The sequence below is a fragment of the Struthio camelus genome, chromosome 14 (assembly GCF_040807025.1).
Source record: "Struthio camelus isolate bStrCam1 chromosome 14, bStrCam1.hap1, whole genome shotgun sequence".
NCBI lineage: Eukaryota > Metazoa > Chordata > Aves > Struthioniformes > Struthionidae > Struthio > Struthio camelus.
The window spans coordinates 1,089,051-1,111,449 of NC_090955.1; the positions used below are offsets into that span (position 1 = coordinate 1,089,051).

The following is a 22,399-nucleotide window of genomic DNA, read 5'->3' on the forward strand; positions in this document are numbered from 1 at the left end:
CTTGTTTCATCAGGCAGGTATAGCACAGCTTTGGGTTTGGCTCAGAATTGCACCTTTGAAGTGGAATAGCCCCGATCCAGTTGCACCGGTCCCCTGTCTCAACTAAAAAACGGGTAACAGTGTTGCACGCGCTTAGTGACAGCTTTTTTGTGCATAACTGACTGCGCGTGGGGTATTCAGCACCACTTGATGGCTTTGTGTGTAGCGCCTCCTCCTCTTGCCTATCCTCTAACTATCCTCAATGGCACTGATTTTCAAATCTGAGTTTTTGCAGTCTTTGATACGTTTCCAGTGCATTGTTGTCAATAAACCAGTAAGATTTTACTTTCATTTTTCTTTCCCGAAGGATTCAGGACAGGCTATTCCACTCGTAGTAGAAAGCTGCATTCGCTACATCAATTTATATGGTAAGTTAATTCAGTCCTGTCAGTAGAAAATTTCTGCTAAATAAGTTAAGTACTTGCAATTAGCAGTGGAATGTAATAGAGATGCCCTCAGCCCTAGCTGCCTGGGCTCAGGTTATAATTATAATAGCATCAACTGTGATGTAACATTGGCCGAGTGACAAATATTTAGGTCCTGTTAGTACTTATTCAGGTTAAGTTGTTTGCTTAGGCCCCAGGCCATAGGAGCTCTTCCAGCGCTTTGATCTAGGGGGGCCTGATTGGAGATTATGGGTAGAAATGAACTTTATATACTGTATTCTGTTCCTTTCTTCTCCCTTACATGCATGGAGAAGGAGACAGGTCTCTGTCAGTGTAGGACTTTTCAGTGCCTATAGCTACAACAGAAAACCCTCTCAAAGGACCTGCTGCATGAGATCTTTCAAGGCGACTGTGCCACACTCCGTGCCAGCCACCACCTCCAAGCCACGCAGTTCATCTCCGTTTAGTGTCACCCCATCAGGTGTCATCTCCCTCTACTTCAGAAATCACTTAGTTTTTCCCCACTGCAGCAATGATCGAAAGGGAGCCTCCAGAGCTCTTTTTTGCCCTGGATTTTGACGCACAAGGGCAAGGAGGCTCTGCATCAGCTCTGTAGCTGTGTTTGTCTAGTGCTGCATTGATCAATATGGAAAATCATTATAGGATTTTGATCCATGACTGACTTCTGTCCGAGGATCTTCCTGTTCATGAGTTGTTGAGGGCAAGCAATTGGTTCTCTGAGCATTTCTTTTCAGATACATCTGCTATTAGTTTTCACTGTTCTTCACCAAATAGTAGTGTATTGTGTTGAATGTCACACATTAAATCTCAGGTTTCAATAAAACTAAACAATTGACTTACTAAGGTTTGGAGTTGTTTCCAACACTGTTGTACAGATCTTTTTAAAAAAAAAAAAAAAAATTTGTTCTTTTTCAGGCCTTCAGCAACAGGGTATTTTTAGAGTTCCTGGCTCTCAGGTTGAAGTCAATGACATCAAGAATTCGTTTGAAAGAGGTATGCTGCCAGAGTGCCTAGACCACAGCTCAGATGGCAATTTCTGACCCTTTCCTTCTGTGCATCTGGGGAGCAGAGATTTTTAGTGTGAATTTCAGTGTGTGCTGGGTGCTGGTATGGTTCATTAGACATTTTGTTTATCCGTTGCTAAAGGCCTATCTGTTACAAGGAACTAGGAAGTTTTCTCCCATGCTAGATATCCTAGTATTGTGCCTCTAGCAATAGCGAAGAGTAGTCACTTAAGGAAAGGATCTCAGAACGGGGGTAGATAGAGATTCTTTCCCCAATCATTAGTTAAGAGCCTCAGAGGAGAGCCATAAAATAGTCTGAGGATCCATTTTCTAGGAGCTTTTATCAGTTCTCAGGACAGTAAGAAAGTAATAGGAAAGATCGAAACGCTATTTCTGTGCTTTTGCTGGTGTGACAATATTCACACGAAGTAATTACATTCACTGTACTCGCTGGTGGAGTGTAGTATTCACAGGAGAGTGGCGTGAATTTTGCCACCTTCCTGCAGCTGTTTGCCAAGGAAGAAGCAACGTTATCATGTATCTGATGACAGTGTTGGTTGTGGAGTTGCTAATGATTTTGCAGAGAAAACAGCATCAAGGGTGTTGGCCAGGGCAGAGCCAATGCTGCTTTCACTGGGTGAAGCTGAAGCTGTGAAAGGGACAGTCCAAATGAGGATAATAGAACAGCATCGGAAGGGTAAGGGTGAAGGTGGCCTGGACAGCAAAGAAGGTTATGATTGGATTTCTCAAAGACCGGAGGAGGATTTGCACATCCAACTTAAGAGGAATCGGTATCCAAATCCCTTAGGTTTTTTGAAAAGCTTTTACAGATTTAAGCCAATACAATCCTATCCAGAGCCATTCTATCTGTTCCGGGGCATAACTGCATCTTCCAGCCAACCCTGTCTTTTCAGGCTATCACCTACCAATGTCTAGATCTGCTCAGACCTGTAAGCTGTTGCCTTAAAAGCAAAAAAGCACTGGGCTGGAAACTGTGAAGAACTGATTAATAACATCTTCACCTTCAGGAAAGGTTTAAAATCTCCACAATAAACTCTGTCCCCTGGGTTTTTGTAGGTAGAGCTGTAGCATGGTCTCAGCGTGACGCTGTATAACAGAGTACCTTATTAAACTGTTCTGTTGCTGAGAAAACTTATAGCGTTACCATTCCACCCATGGGAGGGTTTTCTGAGCTCTGGGAAATTCTGGTTTTCCACTGTGAGTTAGGGAGAGGAACTTACTGTGTTAGTCCATCTTGGCCATAATGCTGGAAATAAAACTCTTCTCTTGGCAGGTGAAGATCCCCTTGCTGATGATCAAAATGAACGTGACATTAACTCAGTGGCTGGAGTCTTGAAGCTGTATTTCCGAGGACTGGAAAACCCTCTCTTTCCTAAGGAAAGATTTCAAGATTTGATATCTACTATAAGTAAGTACATGTGATGGGAGTTCTTGGAGTGGAACAAGAGAAGCATTAAATAGGCTGCAAATAAACCTGAGCTTTGCAGACAGCAGCTCATGCTGTAAGAAGGGCTATAGGTCTGCAACGGAGGTTGTTAGGAAAGGACGTTTAGGGTGTACGTTGTCAGGGATGAGAAGCAGCTGGAAGTGTGGAAGAGGTCAAACATCTTGCTGTGACTCTTCATAACATTTTGGCATCAAGAGTCATCTTCAAGCTTAGACTCATGGTCTGCACATACAGCAAGCTTGCGTGCGTGTGTGGTGCAGGAGAGGACACTGGTTACTTGAACATGATGGGTTCCTGTCTTGCCTCTACTGGTCTCTCTCTATGCTCGTGGCTATTCCTCTGTCTGCTTACCAAATGTCATGCAGGCATAGCTTCTGGGGCCCAAAGGGGTTTTGCTGCCTTAACTTGGTGTCTTTCACGAGACACAAAGCAGTGGTCAATAACTCCTAGCTATTTGAAAACCGTCTGCAAAATTGGGTTCAACTTCACCCAATCCATCTTTCTCACAGTATTTGCTATTTGCATTTCCTGTCCCAAACAAAACCAGGAAGTGCTTTGCGACATGAGCAGAGGTTGAGCTGTGGTTTCATGAGCAACCCCATGAAAACTCGGGTTGCTTCGGGGAAGAGTCTGATTGCTTTTTACTCTGTCCTGAATTCTACTCCCAGCTCTATTCCTCTACCACTGAAGAAACGGATATCCCAGCTGGGATTTATTTCTCTCAATACCTCGTAGTGATGACATATATTTATTGGCAAGTCATGGAAATTACTCCCCTGGGGAAAAGGAAAAAGGCAGAATGAATTTGATGCTTCAGAGATCATGGAGTGTGTTGTACACTTTGGCTTATGAATGACTTTATTTTACGAGAGAGGTGTCCAGAGTGTGTTGTTTTGGGGTTCCAGAGCACGTAAGCGTGTGTCGCAGTGTGTGAGAGCTTCAGTGGGACCGACTGGTGAGCACGTACTGGAGTCCTTCCCTTGGCTTTCACTGCTCCCGGCTGCTTTCCCTCTTCTTAATGTTAATACGCCTAACTGCTAGAGATTAAGTGATGTCAAAGAAGACGGATGATATCTAGAGGGGAATGACGCGGAGATGGGCCTGTTCCAGACGGAGAAAAAGGTGCTTTCGTTTTTCAAGAGCAGTTATTTTATGTTGTAGCTTCAGGAAATTTGCTGTTACTTTCAATTTTGATGTGTAAAACAGTGCTGCACACCTATAACATGGCAAACAAAGGAAGCTCTTTCTCCGCCAGTCCCGTGCTCTGGACAGGGTGTTTTAGCTCAGCTTGCAGGGCTCGCTCCTGCAGCCTCAGGGCCAGAAAACGGGCTCGGTGCTGGGTGACGCCACTGTGTGTACTTGCAGCCAGGCCTGTGCTTTGGAAACATCCTGAATTAAGGCCAGTTACACAATTATTAAGCTTTTTGGGAGCTTTTCATGGCAAACATCATCTGTTAATTTTCTGGACGGTTTTCTCTCCTCTCCTTCTGCATTTTTCAGTTGCAATAACAACCTTCCTTTTCCTCGTCTTTCCTTTCTTTACTGCTGCTCTTGGTACCTTTGAATGAAGGACAGATTTTAAATGAAGTCAGGTGCCTACTTCCCATTAAAAATCTGGCCTTAAACGGCTTCTCGATTCTGTCACCCAAATGTAGGCTGTGTGATAGGTGTGCCAGCCTACGCAGGTGGAAGAAACCACCTTCCTCGGAGAACCGCTCCTCAGCCGACCGCCGTCCTTGCTGCAAGCTCTTCCGTCCCGCTGGGCTGCGAAGGCGGAAAGGCTGCGCTCAGCTGGGCGGTGCGTCGGGGCTCCCCGCCGCGGCCCCTGGCGCGGCCGGTTTGAGCCCCCTTGGCTGGTGGCCGGGGATGCCGAGCGGCGGTTCTCGCAGCAGGTGCTGCGGGCGCGCGTCGCAGGGCCTTCGAAGGCCCCGGGAGGCTGCGGGGCCGCGTCCCTCCCTGCTGGGGTGCTGAGGAAGGCAAGCTCGCGGGGGACAAACCAAGCTGCTTTACGGGGACCGAGAGCTTACACGGAGACGTTTCTCAAGTGCACATGAGAAACAGATGGATAGAAAAGGCACTTTGTTTGCAGAGGTTCATTCGGGGGTGTGCCTGTATTATGAAGCGATCGATGATTACTCCATTAATTCCTCTGAACTACAGCCAGCTGAAGCATTTTGCTAAGTGAAAAAATGTAAGTGTGCCGAGACGATTCATTCCTCTGGGTTTCAGAACAGAGATCTATTGTTGTTGCAATCTGTCTTTATCCAGCTCTTATTTATTTGATTCTTTTACAAATCTCCTTCTCTTAACTAAAACCAAGCTGAAAAGCTAGAAAAGCCAGTGAGCAGTAACAAGGGCTAAATACATTCCTCAAAAGGAAAAATCTGTAAAATCAAAATAAATAAAACACATATTTACATTTTTGAACTGCAGCCAAATTTTGCTCAGAATTTTGGAACAAATGACACTCCAGCTACGTGTTGTCAGTGAATTTTGTTATGATTAGCAAGTGTCAAGGTTTGAGCCAGCATAATAAAGTAAGCAGCTCTCCCCTGATGATGGCTCGTTCCCTGGGTCTAGGGCTGGCTGGTCTCAGGAGAGCTTCGATACTCCGTCTGCCTTTCCATAAGATAAAAGCCACAGGATTAACTATTTATACAGCGTACTGAGCAGATAATAGCTTTAAAAAAAGTAGCCTTGGGGGTTGGCACGTGCTGGCAGCTTCTGAGGGAGCTGTGCTGAGTCCGTCCTTGGGCCGGGGGCAGAGCAGGGCTCTTGCAGCAGTGGGGTGCAGGGGCTGGCGCACGCCCAGGGTTGCAGCAGGGTGCTGGTGTGCGCCCGCGCGGGGGCTGGCGCGTGCCCGGCTGCGCGCGGGGTTGCAGCAGGGTGCCGGTGCGTGCCCGCACAGGGGCTGGTGCATGCCTGGCTGCGCGCGGGGTTGCAGCAGGGTGCCGGTGCGTGCCCGCACAGGGGCTGGTGCATGCCTGGCTGCGCGCGGGGTTGCAGCAGGGTGCCGGTGCGTGCCCGCACAGGGGCTGGTGCATGCCTGGCTGCGCGCGGGGTTGCAGCAGGGTGCCGGTGCGCACCTGTGCGTGGGGTTGCAGCAGGGTGCCGGTGCGTGCCCGCACAGGGGCTGGTGCATGCCTGGCTGCGCGCGGGGTTGCAGCAGGGTGCCGGTGCGTGCCCGCACAGGGGCTGGTGCATGCCTGGCTGCGCGCGGGGTTGCAGCAGGGTGCCGGTGCGCACCTGTGCGTGGGGTTGCAGCAGGGTGCCGGTGCGTGCCCGCGCAGGGGCCGGTGCATGCCTGGCTGCGTGCGGGGTTGCAGCAGGGTGCCGGTGCGTGCCCGCGCAGGGGCTGGTGCATGCCTGGCTGCGCGCAGGGTTGCAGCAGGGTGCCGGTGCGCACCTGTGCGCGGGGTTGCAGCAGGGTGCCGGTGCGTGCCCGCGCAGGGGCCGGTGCATGCCCGGCTGCGTGCCCACGCAGGGGCTGGCGCGTGCCCGGCTGCGCGCGGGGTTGCAGCAGGGTGCTGGTGCGTGCCCGCGCGGGGGCTGGCGCGTGCCCGGCTGCGCGCAGGGTTGCAGCACGGTGCCAGTGCACGCCCGTGCCAAAGTGAGGATGACCTGATAATTAAACCTGTAAGAGAGTAAGGTTAATAAAAAATCCACACAGAACCAAGCAGTGCTCCCTTTTCCAGTGGCTGTATCGACTAAAGCTTTGGAGAAACGGAGTGAACTAAATAATGCATAAACTGTCATTTTAAAAATAAAACAATGGAAATCTCTTTGTTGTTTATGCTGTATCTGAACGTACGTGTGGCTTCCACGGTGGAAGAGCACTATGCCTGATGATCAGTTTGCTCTCTTAATGCCCAGTGATGGATCAAATCTGGAAACACGCTGTTGTTTTCCTCGGGTGGTGGGCTCCTAGATCAGGAACAAGGCCCTCCGGTGCTGTGCTGCCTGGTCCTGACACAGTTTGAAGATTTATTTTCTATCCATGTGTTCCAGAAATTGAGAACCCCACCGAGAGAGTGCACCAGATCCAGCAAATCATCGTCACTCTGCCCCGGGCTGTCATCGTTGTCATGAGATATCTTTTTGCTTTCCTTAATCAGTGAGTCTTTCCTTCTCTTTCACTGAGTTCCTTCGTGCCCTCCTTTTCTTTCAGGGCTTCCCTGTCTTTGTTACATGAGCCGTTGTTGGTATTGCTATGAAAAGTTGTATTTTGCTTTTTCTTCTGCCTTGCCTAGCCATGGCTGTGCTTTGGGGAAGACGCACAGCTCTGATGTTTGTTTTTTGGGAGAACTTTGGGAGGGCTTTTGTTGGTGGGGGACTTTTCTGAGCGAACAGAGTAAGTCGGGACGGTACCCCTCTAACGCCTGTGCTTGCAGCTTGTCGCAGTACAGCGATGAGAACATGATGGATCCCTACAACCTGGCCATCTGCTTTGGGCCGACTTTGATACACATTCCAGATGGGCAGGATCCGGTATCCTGCCAAGCCCATGTCAATGAGGTCATCAAAACCATCATCATTAATCACGAGGGCATCTTCCCCAGCCACAGAGAACTGGAAGGACCTGTCTACGAGAAGTGCATGACTGGAGGCGAGGAGTATTGGTAAGGAATGGGTGGCAGGAGTAAGTGACTTCATTTTTACAACTTAACAAAGCCAGATCCCCTCCTTAGTGTGACCTGCTTGTGCTGTAAGTTAAGAGTGAATCCATGACAAAATGAAGGACTCTGGCTTGGTTTCTGGTAAACCCGGAGGTGACTTCAGCTCATAGGAGTGTAGGAGAAAGGCTTTCGAGAGCAGGTCCCCGTGAGGATGGGGTATGAAGAGAGCCTTGGGGAAGTTCAGGCTTAATCTTTCTTCAGGAAAGCTGAGCCTCGGCTGAGCACAGTTCTGCGATGAATTTGCCCCTCCGAGGAGGGCATGCCCTTTTGCATTTATTTCTGTTAAACATTACGAATTAGATGTGCAAGTGATGCACAGTTGATATCTTTATGCTGTTTTACACTAGCTGAGTATCTGATTCCATACCAGGCTGCGTTCGTGCTTCTTAGCTATAAATATCTTTGTAAAACGAAGATACTTTTATAATTAGTCTGTACTTATACCTTAGTTTTGCATTTAATTTTAGCCTTGCCAATAAAAATAGACTAGACAGTTTCATTTAATTTTTTTTTTCATTTCTCTTATACTGATTCAGCATTAAAATCTTGATAAAAACTTAAGGAGCAACATTTTTGTTTTTTCTTAAATATGAGTATTAATATTTATAAAAATTATTTTAGCTGCAGATTCACAGAAGTGTGTTTGTAGGAAAAAAAAAATAGGTCAATTGTAACCAAATTCCTCCTAGACGGAGTTTTGAGTAAAGTTTTATAGTTCCATAATAATTTAATCAGACGAAATTCTCTAGTCTGAAGTCTGGTTTGGTTCTTTCTCTGTGTCCTTCCAGGTCCTTTTATTTTGTCAGTGTTAGACAGGTATGTTTGCACGAGTGAACTGTGGACTGAATCAGCTGTGTGCATAGCTTTTTGCTAGTATATCATTCCCCCTACCTCTATCCACAGAATATGAAAACTCTCCCTGTAAAAAGCAAAACAAAAATAAAAACAAAAAAACCCTCAAATTAGAGCACTAAATGATGATATATATTTATCTTGAGGATGCTGGAATTCTAAACTAACGTTCAGATCTGAGTTTCAGCAAACCAGGGTTTATAATAGGCTTGACCTGATTTATCTGAAAGTTTTATACATCTCTGAGACCTAATCTTCCCTGATGTAGATCACATGTCACCATTGTTACTGATGCCAACAGAGGAGAAAATGTTAAAATTCATTGTAAATGAGTGAGTGGAAAGTTTTAATTGGTATCATTTTATACTTATTTCGCCAAATATGAGTAAGACACCTGAGCAACAGAACATACAGTCTGGGCCTGATCATGGTGTTTCAGAGTGTTCCCAGTTCTCTGAACTTGCTGTGATTTAAGACGAACAAAGAACCGCCTCTCAGTCCTGTGAAAATGAAAAGCGTCGCTCCTTCAAGTATCACTGGGGCCAGATTTTTCCCCCAACAAATTATTCTTGCTAAATATCTTGGGATCAGAATCTCATTCTTTTTTTAAAGCACCATATACTTTATTTTAGTGACAGCCCCCACAGCGAGCCAGGCACCATCGATGAAGTTGACCATGACAACGGCACAGAGCCCCACACCAGTGATGACGGTGAGCATAATGGACATAACTAGTGGAAAATTGGGTCTGTGTTAGAAGCGTCATGCATGCAAGAAAGCAAAGTGTGTTTTGCTCCTAATCAAATTAGGCTGGATGGCTGTATGGCACTTTGCTGGGGAAGATGTTTCTGTGCGTTTGATAACGCACGTGCGTTTACATAAACATTCCATACAGGTTTCCTTTACAGGATGTGCATGAACCTTCACTGCCATCTCATCCCGTGGCAGGATAAAGAGGGATTTTGTGTTTGGAATTGTTCCGTGAGATTCCATTTTTCTTTTTTCTTTTTCTTTTTGCTTTGTTTTCCTTGTCACCTGTGTTTACGTGCGGCCTTGTGATGGCAGGGACCTGGGGAAAAGCAGCAAGGACTTGCTGTGTGACATGGGTTCCCCAGGAACAGAAAGGGAAATTGAGGAAAGACTGCGTGTACGTGTGACCAGCTCTCTGTTCACTCTAGGCCCTTGGATGTATTGTGGGAAAAAGGGGATTTCAGTGGTCCACTTTGGAGCCCTCTGCAACAAGGGAGTCTTTCAGCTGCTTTCTTTGGGCTGTGGATCACATCCTTTCAAGCAGCTGTCCTCTTTGCAAAAACGCAGTGCATCTTTGTTTAAGATGGCTGCATCCTGGTGTTGCCCATAGTCTGTTCGGTTTTGTTTGATGGCAGAAAACATCCATGCTATTTTTTTTTCCCCGTTAGACCTGCCGAGCTGCCCTGGCTTTGGAGGGTAAACCAGGATGTGTTGTTTGCTAAGACTGTGTGGACAGGTGCAGCCAGATGTGAATTCCTCACTGAACATATCAGTATTTCGTTAATACTCTGGATGAGGCTCACGTCCAGCTTTCTATAAGCTCGTGTCTGTCTGCACCGTCTGCGTAAACAAGCTGAGCTTTGCATATAGGATCTCAGAAAAAGCTTTGAAGCTCTCTGATCGCCAAGGCAAGCATTGAAATGGGGACGCTGGGGCAGAGCTCGACAAGGAGCGTGTTCGTTACAAAACGCGATACCCAAATCGGAAGAAGCTGTTTGCTTCTCGTACCCCAGGTAGTGTTTGCAGTTTAGTCGGAGGGTGAGGGAGGGACGAGTCTGGGAACTGAGCTGGCGCTGCTGAGGGACTGCAAACGTGCAGCCCCACAGCACTATATCTAATTGCGAGACGTTGCTGAGTTGAAGGGCGCTTTCGAGCCCTGCAGAACGTCCTCTTGCGCACGTCGGTCGTCTGCTTTCTTCATAGCCGTTATTTCCATTGCCTTCTGCCCCTACAAAAGTGCTGATGCCTTCCTGGCGCTCGCAGGAGTGGCACGAAGGGCTTGCGTGCTGGCTGGCACGCGCTGGGCGAGGGAGCTGCAGGGTCAGGCAGCTGAAGACTTGCTCTCAGCATAAAATGCGCTCCACGTTTTTCAGCGCTAGCAACAAACAGGAGCCGACATGACTGAAAGTTGAAGGAGAGCAAGCCACCGTTTAGCCAATTTTATGCTTGGACGGTCACATTAATAGTTCTGATTGGAGTTTCTGGGTGATTAACTGTAATGGAAGAGTGGAAAAGAAGAGCAGCATTATTTTATGAATTTGCATATTCCTCCTTCCCCTCTCCCTCGCCCCATGCACCCTCCCTGCTGAGAAACTCCATGTTTTATCGTGCATCTGAAAAGCCCTTCTGATAGCCTCTCCTATTACGTTTCCTCCGGAGAGCTTTCCCTATTGATCCTGCTGTAATAGTCCCCAACACCGTGTCGTTCCTATTAGCGCAGATATGTATTTTAAGCTGGTGAAAATCTGTCTGCTGAAGTGAGCTGTCTGGCATGAGACAGAGAAGAGGGCAGGGCTCTGATTCAGTGTTGCACAGACTCTCCTCCAGTATCTCTCCCTCTATAAGGATTTTGTTGCTAAGCAGAAAGGCAGGTCGCATCCTGATGCTGGTGCTGAGCCCACGAGTCAGTGACGTGGCAGACGGAAGGGAGCAAGTTACCATATTTTAGCGAGAACGTGACAGATATGAAAGAAGTAGGCTAACGTGCTGTGTTTAGCTTTGCCGTCGGCCGTGTCAGTCCCCGTTCTCCTGCGCTGTCAGTCCCCCGGTAGGGTTTGAAAGCGTTGGGTGTCTCAAGTAATCAAGTTACATTAACTGCGTTCCTGCTGGCCCCCGAAAGCGGTTAGAGCTAGCGGGGCGGTGGCAGCCTGCGTCTCATGTTTGCCTCGGACCGCAGCGAGGCAGGGTGCAGGTTGCTGCCCTTCCAGTCCCGAGGGCGCCGCTGCAGCAGGTGCTCTGGAGAGGGTGCTCCCAGCTGGAGGCAGGTTTGCAGCCTGCTCCCCCCGAGGCTGCTAAACGCAAAGCAGACTCCGGCCTGCGTGCCCCCAGCAGCTCCTACCGTGATGCTCCTGGCCGGGTGGTGCGCTAACTGCAGGCTGCTCCGCGCGTGCACCTCCTTGAATGAAGTGCTAATCCTCAGCCTTCTTGAAATTCGGGCCCTGAGCTCCTGGTTTGTAAATCCTTGATGTGTGGTAGAGCTCACATTGGGAAAAGGGGAGAAGCTGTGAGGCAGAGGTTTGGGAAGGGCCTCAGATGTGGTTTGTGTGCGGTGCTGAGTAGCTGTGTGGCCAGAACTTGCATCGTCGGTTCTGTGGGAATCCCCAAAGGGGGACTGGTTGCTCATCAGTAATTCAGGCCACGCTGTCTCCAGGATAAGGAAAGGAGTTGAAGAGAAGGTAAGTGGGGCTTTGATCACGGTATCTGACACAGTTTGACAAGGCTCCAGTCTAGAAAATAATGGAGGTCTGTAACCAAAGAAGTTACTTTAAAATGTAGGTAGAAGAATGCATATGCAGGCAAAGAGGCCATATGCACACAGGGAAATTTCAGCTACTCCCCATCTGGTTTTGTAGCTTTTGGTAATTGCTAATAGTTTGTGAGTCTGTAAGAAATTTCAGGAAGGCTAGAAAAACAAAAAGAACTGATCGGTCTAAAGGTAAGATGGTTTGTACTCAGTATAAGATGCTGTCAGGAAGCTGGGGCAGCAGCATTAGCGCTGTTCAGGTGAGATGCCTCTTCCTAGGGTTCAGGGTGCCCATGTGACTGTTGAACTGAGACTTCCTTTATTTGTGCTTCTCTCCTTTGCAGAAGTGGAGCAGATTGAAGCCATAGCCAAGTTTGACTATATTGGACGGTCCCCACGAGAGCTCTCCTTTAAGAAAGGGGCCTCGCTCCTCTTGTACCATCGGGCTTCGGAGGACTGGTGGGAAGGGAGACACAACGGTGTGGATGGCCTCATACCCCACCAGTACATTGTGGTGCAAGACATGTGAGTATTGGCAGGGTCTGTCAATCCAGCACATTAAAATAACGTCTCTACACTAGGGTCATCTTTAGCCCCGTAACTGGTGGCCTGGTTTTTCAAGGTTTCATGACTTTGCTGATTAATCTTGATCTGATCACTTGTGCCTTTCCATTTATTGACTCAGATATCTGTTTCTTGTTCAGCCTTTTAAATGCTAACTACTATACTAGAGTGTACTTGAACCCCATCTGTCATTGGCTCTCCAGAGTAACTTGGCACGATCCAGACTTAATATTGGCCCTAGCCCACGTGTATGTTGACACGGCATTGTTCACTGCTCACTTTGCCTGTAGCAGATCCCAGAGTCCTTTGCAGATGCCGCTTCTGTTATAAGTACTGTGCTCAGGATTCGTTAAGATGGCAGCTACAGCACAGGGGATGTGGGGATGTGAGGTTCACATTCGTGTGTTTCCCCAGCTCCGGATAATGTCCAACACTGTGGCCTTGGTCTGGCCCTGTGTTAAGTCTGGATCTGGAGTGGTAATGTTCAGATGCGAGCTTTGGTTGGATCCTAGCCTCTCTTTGAGGTAAAGAGCCCCGTTACGTTTCAGCCTCATACGGCGTCTCGTTTTTTGTAGGGATGATGCATTCTCTGACAGTTTAAGTCAGAAGGCGGACAGCGAGGCGAGCAGTGGACCCCTGCTGGATGATAAAGCCTCATCCAAAAATGACATCCAGTCTCCGACAGATCATATTCCAGACTACGGATTTGGGGGAGTAATGGGCCGGTAGGGAAACTCTTATTTTCCTATGAACACAGAGGTGATTACTGTTGCGTTCAGGGAAAGTCAGTATGTCACGTAGGGCAAGATAGATGGCAAACTGCTCGTAAGTGTTACAGAAGGATATGAAAACAGACGGGGTTTTCATGTGGCTTGCTTAACGTAGATCCTAACAACTTAAAAAAAAAAGAAAATACAATACTTTCTCTTTGTTGGCACTCTCTAAAATATGTATCTCGCCTCTTAGCATGTTCTTCGGAAGCCTGAAGGCTTGAATTTGGTTTGATCTCAATTTTCAGAGCTGATAGATTATTTTACAGCATGCATCCAGGTGCTTTTGATCTGTTGGACGGTGACCTAGTCTTGTAATGAATTCTTTGCAGAGTGAGATTGAGGTCTGACGGTGCAGCTATTCCTCGCCGTCGAAGCGGGGGGGACACCCACAGCCCCCCGAGAGGGCTGGGTCCTGGCATAGACACTCCTCCTCGAGCAGCGGCCTGTCCTAGCAGCCCCCACAAAATACCACTTAACAGAGGCAGGATTGAGAGTCCTGAAAAGCGCAGAATGGCGACATTCGGCAGTGCAGGGAGCATCAATTATCCAGACAGGAAGGCCTTGTCTGATGGCCACCCGCTGAGATCGACTTGTGGATCGACTAGACACAGTAGTCTTGGAGATCAGAAATCTCTAGAAGCAGAAGCGCTTGCTGAGGTAAGAGGGTTGTGAAGTGACTCGTGGTGCCCAGAGATCTAGAGGCTAAAATACAATTCACTTGGATAGCAGTACAGAGCCTCTCTCATCTCAGAGCACTTCAAAATTATAGGACTGTTGTTGTAGCTGTGATGGTTTAAGGATAAAAATGAAAAGCTAAAGGCTTGCCTGCTTTTCCAACTGTATCGGTTGGTCCAATAAAAGATATTGGCTCTTCCTGCAAACCTTGTTTTTTCTTCAGAATAATAGACAGAAATATTCGATCCACCACTGAAATGTGGCTGTCAGCTCTTAGCTCTTGCAGGAAGAGAAGAACGTTATCTTCATTTAAAACTCTGTATGAAACTTAGAAGGAGAAAACTGGATTTGCCAAATTAAAATTTGGTTGATACATCTTGACTGGTGCTCAGTATTTGGAGAAAAGTGCTTCAGGTTTGTTAATGACTGTTTGTAGCTAGGACCTCAAAACGTAAGCCTGATCAAAATATCATACCAGCAGTCATGCAATGTCTTCAGCATCACCGTAGGCCCTCAGTTCCATGGTTCTCATCAAATGCTCATTACCTGCAGCATAGGCCACAGGTCTCCTCACTGGAGATATCAATCTTGTTACACTAAACCTGTTGAAATCTTAGACTACGATCCTATTGTGGCACAGGCTGCAAAATTTTTCAGTGTCTCGCAGACCATTTAGTTCAGGCAGAGTCCTGCGTTAGTGTGTCTAACTGGCGATGGGTTGGAGCCAGCTTCATGTCCCTGGGCTGGAGCCAGGCAGGCACTCCTCCGAGGAGGTGGAGGGTGATGAGCCTCGGTGTTTCCAGCTTTGGCACTGTTCAGTTTGTTTGCTCACAGTGGTGAGGACCATGCAGAGGTGCCTCTTTGCACCAGTAAGGAATCTGAGGGCAGCAGGCTGCAGCTTGGAGATGGTGACTGCTGTGGAGAGCCCCTGGGACTGAGCGATTAGTTCTTGGCCTTCATTCGCTCCTCAAGTGAATGAGTTGTTGGCGAGGTGACAATGTGCTAGGACTCTGCCATACCCCCTCAGGCCTTGGTCCACCTCCCACTGAACTCGCCGGGAATCTTCCCAAAGCTTTTAACGATACTGGAGTTTCACTGAAAGCAGAGAGCTTTGCAGGCCTTTGAGGCTTGTCATGAGAAAGTGGTGGTGCTCCTGGTGTTTTTAAGAGTAGAGTGTTACTGGCAGCAAAAAATTAATGCTAATAAGAGTTATGCAGCAGTTCAAAGAATTTCTGTTTGTAGGGAAACAAGGGAGTGCCTATTAGTTTTCCAAAAGCAGCAAGAATTTGATTTATACTTCTCTCTACATTAACGTAGACTAAAATCATAAAGCCATGATGGATAATCTGATCTCAGCTTCTATAGTTAGTTAGGATACCTCTGTATTGGACAAGTGTCAGAAATACCCACTGGCTGTCAAGCCTGTCTTCAAACCCTAATGATTTGTTCTCCTTAGTAATAAGTCTCCCTCCTGTCTGTCTCAGCTGACCCCAGAGCAGGTCTCGCGTGTCCAAGCTCAGGAGAAGGCCTGGGTGGGAATGGAGATGGCAGGGTCACAGGGCAGCATGGCTGGAGCTGCTCAGAGTCCCATGTTTCAGCGATCTCCAGAGTTTGTTTGCGGGTGTGCTGCCATCAGCAGCCGTAGCAGCAGCTGTGGGCGGGCGGGATGCCCACGAGGAGGAGCGCGGCTCCTGGGGCAGTGGTTGCCCATTGCTTTGAAATAGCTTGCATGCCACAGGGGCTCTGGCACAATTCTTTATATGTAAAATCTAATGGTTTTTAATGGGATAATTAAGACCAATTGCAGAAAGAAAGACTGGCTGTGTGGCTCAGCTGATGGGCAGTAAGGTGTGTGGCCATGCCCAGGGCCTCGTTTCCCACGAGCTGAGCTGTGCGGGGTTGTGGGCGCAGCGGACCTGCCCCAGAGCAGCTAAGGACACAGCACAGTTTGCACAATTTTCCTTGGTGGTGGTGGTGGTTTTTTTTAAATATTGGGAAAGATTCTCAGCTGATGTAGAGAAGTACTTACCTTGAAGTCAGGAGAGCTACTGAGCTCAGTCGTCCTAATGCCGAGCGCTGGGAGAATATTTTCACTTGTTTTCTGAACAGTTCAGTTGGAGCTGACTTGACAGTTAATTCCCTTCTGCGAATGCTTTGAACATTATCTGAGGCTCACCAGGCATGTTGTACGCGTTAGAAAATTAAGGACTTGTCTACACGAGGACAGTGAGGAAAGTTAACCAGAGTTACTTTTTAAACAGGATTGATTCAGTTGCCTTAAATCACTTTGCAAATGCTTTCTTTCTGAGTTAAAGCGGCCTTAATTCCGTTAAGACTGATTTAAGTGAAGCCAGATTAGAGCCTCTTTATTTCTGAACGAGAAGATCAGCGCTGCGATTGAAGGCAATTTAACTAACTTTAAATTGACATTTTTAGTTGAATTGGATTCACTTTCTGGAGGATCTTTTTGAGACACTTAAATCTGAGGATACCTTGCCCCTTACAAAACAAGACCTCAGGGTCTTGGACGGGCCGAGACGCTTGAGCGCTGCACCGATTCCTTTATTCCTCCGGGGACGCTGCTGCAGCAAAGCCCGGCTCCGCTGGGGAGGGGTCCCTGCAGCCCCGGGCGGTCGGGCGCGTTGGCGGGCGCTGCAGAGCCCCGGGCAGCGTCGATCCCCGAGTCGCGCTGTCTCCCCTTTCGCACACAACTTTTCAGACCAGTTGTCCCCCGGACCTGGAACCACTTGCGTGACTGTCCCTAAATGAGACAAACTTCCACAGGGAGGATACATGCCGTTTGCACTTTGCACCCCGGCTTGCCCTAAGGTTTGGGCTGTTTAGCGCAGCAGCTACGCTGTTCTCTCATTAGGTCATTTATTAAGTATTTTCCCCTCTCTCATGGTGCAGGGCCTTGTCTCTGTCTCCGTTTTATTTATGGCAAGTTGCCATTTCGTTGCTCACTCTCTATACGTTCCTATACGTTTCTAGCCCTGCACATGCCATTCCCTTATAAACATAAGCATTTTAGAGGATTCGTTTATCTAACGGAGGTGGCAATGTGGCCGCTTTTGCCAAGCGTGCTACGGTGCTTGGGGTCAGGATGAACACGTTCTAGCTCATTGACACTATGGACAAAATGATTCTCCAGATAGGATATTTGGGCTAGTATTTGCAAAGTATTATATGCCACTCACGGTTGGCTTCCTTGGAAATTAGAGACCAAACTCCTGTTGACTTCAGAGGTGAGGGGGCACTTGTGCGGTCAGAGTTCGGGCCTTATATCTTCCTCTAAAGCTGCCGCTTTGCCCAGAGACCCAGTCCTGGAGGACATCATCTTGGGTCAGAGATGCCCCCGACGCGTGCATGCACACACGCATATGCACTCACGCACGCAGACGCACTGTGTTTCAGAGCAGAGGCCAGGCGGAGCCAGAACACAAGTGCTCTGTGTCAGGGCCACCGGGGCATTGCCGCCAGCACGGTGGGGCATTGCCGCGGGGACGCTGCAGCGGGGCATTGTGCTGGGGACACTGCTGCTGACATGGCAAGGGGGCGTTGCTGCCAGCATGGCGAGGGCGTTGCAGCGGGGGCATGTGCCGCTGGTGTGGTGATGCCATTGCAGCGGGGGCCTTGCAGCGGTGTGAGGGCATTGCAGCGGGCCGTTGCTGCAGGCACAGAGGGGCACTGCAACGGGGCATTGCTGCCGGTGTGACGGGGGTGTTGGGGGGGGGCGATGCCGCCAGCGCGGCGGGGGCATTGCTGCTGGCGTGGTGGGGGCGTTGCAGGGGGGCATTGCTGCTGGCGTGGTGGGGGCGTTGCAGGGGGGCATTGCTGCCAGCATGGCCGGGGTGGAGCGCAGGAGGGCTGGGGCAGAGCTGCGGTGCGGGATGCTGACCTCCTTTTGTCGGTGGCATTGGCAGGACATCGAGAAGACCATGAGCACGGCGCTGAACGAGCTGCGCGAGCTGGAGAGGCAGAACACGGCGAAGCAGGCCCCCGACGTGGTCCTCGACACGCTGGAGCCCATGAAGAACCCGCAGATGGGCTCCGTCAGCTCGGAGCCCGCCAGCCCCCTCCACACCATCATGATCCGCGACCCCGACGCCGCCATGAGGCGCAGCAGCAGCTCCACCACGGAGATGATGACCACCTTCAAGCCGGCGCTGTCGGCGCGGCTGGCCGGGGCGCAGCTGCGGCCCCCGCCCATGCGGCCGGTGCGGCCCGTGGTCCAGCACCGCTCCAGCAGCAGCAGCAGCTCCGGCGTGGGCAGCCCGGCCGTCACCCCCACCGAGAAGCTCTTCCCCAACAGCTCCGCCGACAAGTCCGGCACCATGTAGGAAGCGCGGCCGGCGGGCGAGGCCGCCCTGGGGCTTTCGAGAGCGGAAAGCGCAGCTCTCCAAAATCCCACCCGGCACAACGGCAAGTCGAAATTGTGCTCAGAAGGAAACGCTCTGGGAGGAAAACCACGGCCTCGCCTGCGGCCGGGTGATGTGGTTATACCTGCATCTATATGTACGCGTCCACGTGGAAACATTTACCAACACGGCAGTTGAACTGGGTGGCGGAGTGAGATGGCAGTTCTGCGTCTCGTCACTGGAGAATACACCTTATATGTAGAAGTATATAAAAAAATAGTGTACAGAGTTCAGTAACTTTTTTTTCCGAGTAGATTTACCTCAGAAACTGGCTCTGAAACGTCCTCTCTAGCGATGTTTGGTTGATGTTGTTGTTTTCAGGATATTTGTGCGTGTGCGCGCGTGAGTGTGGGGGTACATAGCGACTGCGCCTCGAGCAGTACAGGGCCCGTCCTGGAGTTTATATTCTGCACCTGTTGGTATCAAAAAAAAAAAATAATAATAATAAAATAAAATAAAGGGAGCATGCATTGGCTTCTGTTCAATGCTTGACCCGCAGAGGGCAGGTTGGAGTTGGTAAGTTGAGAGCTGGCGTTGCTGCGCGGCGGCGCCGGGGCAAGTAAGCTGCGGCGTCCCTTCCGCGTGCGCGGGCGGAGGGAGCCCCCCAAACCCTGGTTTTCCTGAAGCTTTCAGAACGAGCCAGCACCAGTGAGAAAGCTGTGGTAAACCGTAAATAGGCCGACTTACACAGTTTGGAGAGATTTCCTTTCCCTTTCCCCGTTTTAACTGATGAGATCTCTGCCGATGGGACTAAGCAGGCGAGGAGGCTGTGGTGCAACGCCGTTCCTGTCTTTAAAGCTGCACAGCAGTACATGAGGGTCTTGATTCAGATTGTGTCTTCTTGCATGAAAAGCATGAGCCATATTTGACCGTGTCAGATGCATAACTGGTCTGATGGGGTGATATTTTGCACTTTCTGTACTGTACTATATATTACAACAGTTTGAGTTTATGCAAAAGAAAATACCTTTTGTTTTTCCTCTGAACGTTTAACCCAGAGAAAAAAATACGCAGCAAGACCTGGGGGTTGCGTGGTCGGGGCTGGTCGAGTCTCCTCGGCAGCCGCCGAACGCAAGGCGCCCCGTGCTTCTCCTGCGGCCCTCCGGCCCGCGCGGTGCCCGTGAGGACGCGCCGCGAAGAGGCGGCGGCGGGTCTCTCCCGGCCGCGCCGGCCGGCCCTGGGAGCAGCTCCCGAGCGGGCGCTCGCCCGCCGGCTCTTGGCGTCTCCCACGTCCGCCGAAGCGTCCGTCCCCGAGCAGGCGAGGCGAGCCAGCCGTCCTGCCTCGTCCCGCTTCCCACCCCACCGCCCCCCAAGCTCTTTTTCCCTTTTCTTCCTCCGCTTCACTCCTCTCTCCGACACCCCCCCGCCGCTGCAGGCCGCAGAGCCCCCGGCGTCCGCCGAGGTGGCCTGGCGGGCCGCCCTCGCGCCCACCCGGAGGAGCGGGCACGGCGTTTCCCCGCCGCGCCGCCTCCGAACTGTCTCCTGCCTGTTCCCGTCTGCTTGTGTATCGCTGTGCTTGCTTAAATGCTGGAAAGTGACTGTTCAAATGTAAACTGTACGAAAAAATAGGCTGAAATTAGATGAAAGCCAGTGCCACTCACCAAATCTTTGCACTTAGTAGGTAGCTCAATGTAGGGGAAAAAAAAAATGAAAAAAGAAAAAAAAAGACAAGAAAAAAAGAAAAAAACACAGAAAAAACAAACCCGCCACCCCTAACCTTTCAGTGTGCAGTGGGGGGGACAAGTACTGTATGTAGTGATCTGTTATTGTTCCTCGGTATAATGCTGAGAGGGGAAAAGGTGTTCACGTACTCGTCTCCTAACGTCGTTGACGTTTGTAACGACCACAGTTAGTTCATACCGGTGTTTATTTTTCTTCACAATTCTTTCCCCCCCTCTCCTAAACTTAGGCTAACCCTGAGGTCGAAGCCTCTGTCGTTATGGGCAGCAGATGTTCAAACAGTCTGTCGGTCTGTGCTAGTAATGAACCAGCAAATGTGCTTTTAGGGGGAGGGAAGAAACCCATTTGGCACGATAGCTGTGTATTCGTTGCCAGTAATTTTTTTTTTCCATTTAGTTCCTGGAGAACATTCACTTTGCCAGTCTTCTGGGTTTTTTATATACTTTCAGAGATGACTTGATAGTAAAACCATTTTTATTAGGTTTTTTTTTTTCTTCCCTTCTTATGTTCAAAGATACGGTACAAATTCCAGTGTCCTTCTATTAAATTATTGCCTTTCATTTTCCTTTGTTTTGTTTTGTTGTGGTTTTTTAATACAGTTGTTTTCTTATCTTTAAGTGCCTTTTTGAGCACCAGAACAAATGCTTGGAATTAATGTACTAGGAGCTGTACACATCATGATTTCATTTGTACAGTTACGTTCTGCTGTGGGTGATTGCTCTTAAAGTCCTTTTAAATTTTTTTTGAAGAAAGCAAAACTTGGACGTTTTGTTGAAGAATAAACTACCCCTTTTTAATATGGAATTCAGATTGTAGTTTTAACTACTGTAAATTTAAAGGGAAAAAATGTTTTTCTGTAATTTAACTTGACACAAAATTCAACCACTTACGTTTTAGAAGTATCATAACTGGAACCTGCTCATGTTTTGTGAGTAACTTTATCCTGATCTTTGATACCTCTTTAAAGACTTAAAGACGGTAGGCTTCAAAGTGTTCACAGAGTTGTTTGCTTAGACTGTGAAAATTTACAATTTAACAATTGATTTTAGAGAGCACTGGGAGCACCCATCCTGCTGGGTCATTCTCCTGTGTCCTACCAGATCTGCTGGGAGCAGCTGCCAGTCGGTGGGGCCAGTCAAGCTGTCCTCCTGGACATGTCCACAGCAGTGGAGGAGGTGACCCACGGGGTTCTCTGCGGCCCAGTCCTCGTGGACATGTCCATGGCAGTGGAGGAGGTGGCCAACATGCTTCTCTGCAGCCCCGTCCTCATGGACGTCCTCATGTCCACAGTGATGGAGGGGGTGGCCCACGTGGTTCTCTGCGGCCCCGTCCTCGTGGACATGTCCATGGTGGTGAAGGTGGTGGCCAGTGCGGTTCTCTGTGGCCTCGTCCTCGTGGACGTGTCTGTGACGACGGAGGAGGTGGCCCACATGCTCCTCTGTGGCCCCGTCCTCGTGGACCTGTCCACGGTGATGGAGGAGGTGGACCACATGGTTCTCTGTGTCCTGATCCTCATGGACATGTCCACAGCAGTGGAGGAGGTGACCCACGCGGTTCTCTGCGGCCCTGTCCTTGTGGATGTGTCCACAGCGATGGGGGAGGTGGCCCAGATGGTTCTCTGTGGCCTGTCCTCGTGGATGTGTCCACAGTGGTGGATGAGGTGGCCTGTGTGGAGGTCGGTTCTCTGCTGTGCAGAGCGAGCGCAGACCTCCCGGACCAGCTCCTGCGGAAACCCCTCGCCCCAAAGCGCTGAAGCGCTCCGAAGATCCCAGCGGTCGCTGGTTCCTGGTACGTCTTTTGTTTGGCCCGTCTTCCCGGTGGCTCAGTGGGGTCGGTGGCTGTCGACTCGGCAATGCGTTTAATGGTGCTGACTTTAAAGCAATTGCACCCACTCTGATCTCTTCTCTGTACAGACTCTTAAGCAACTAGTGTAAATGTGCCAGTCCCTTAACGATAATGACAGTGCACTTTTCTTCCTTAGACTCAAGTATATACCTGATAGATTCTTTTTGTAAATCCTGGACTGTATTATTTAACTAGCAGTGTTGTGGTCTTCACAGTACGACAGTAGATATCTGGTGCTGATCTGCTTCTGAGTGGCTGAGTTGTTTAGTTCGTTTGGGGGATTTTTGGTGATGCCAGGAAACCTTAGGAACCTGCTGGTTGGCTGCCCTTCGTAATGATTGTCGTCCTCCCTATGGATATTGTCTCTGTAATGTATGATAAACGCCATTCAGTTAGCGTGTCTGAGTGGATCCTGTCATGTATGCTGATGATGCCATGTAGATGAAGCCACTGGTTGGATGTGGACTCATCCTGTTGAATAAAACAGCTTAACTTTTCTCAAAGA

General features: G+C 49.3%; 1 protein-coding gene across 8 annotated transcripts in view; it reads left to right on the forward strand.

The window, feature by feature from the left end:
- The window catches only part of SRGAP3 (SLIT-ROBO Rho GTPase activating protein 3), a 158,574-nt gene extending 136,175 nt beyond the window's left edge, over positions 1-22,399 (forward strand). For 7 of the 8 annotated variants that reach the window (XM_068906765.1, XM_068906768.1, XM_068906763.1 and 4 more), the window contains 10 exons: positions 347-407; positions 1,362-1,439; positions 2,745-2,879; positions 6,927-7,032; positions 7,310-7,537; positions 9,079-9,158; positions 12,284-12,464; positions 13,079-13,228; positions 13,606-13,933; positions 17,875-22,399. In XM_068906765.1, coding sequence (XP_068762866.1) covers positions 347-407; positions 1,362-1,439; positions 2,745-2,879; positions 6,927-7,032; positions 7,310-7,537; positions 9,079-9,158; positions 12,284-12,464; positions 13,079-13,228; positions 13,606-13,933; positions 17,875-18,291 — 1,764 coding nt within the window. In that variant the 3' untranslated portion in view covers positions 18,292-22,399. The remainder of the gene's footprint in view (positions 1-346; positions 408-1,361; positions 1,440-2,744; positions 2,880-6,926; positions 7,033-7,309; positions 7,538-9,078; positions 9,159-12,283; positions 12,465-13,078; positions 13,229-13,605; positions 13,934-17,874) is intronic. The other variant, XM_068906771.1, reaches the window with a different exon arrangement.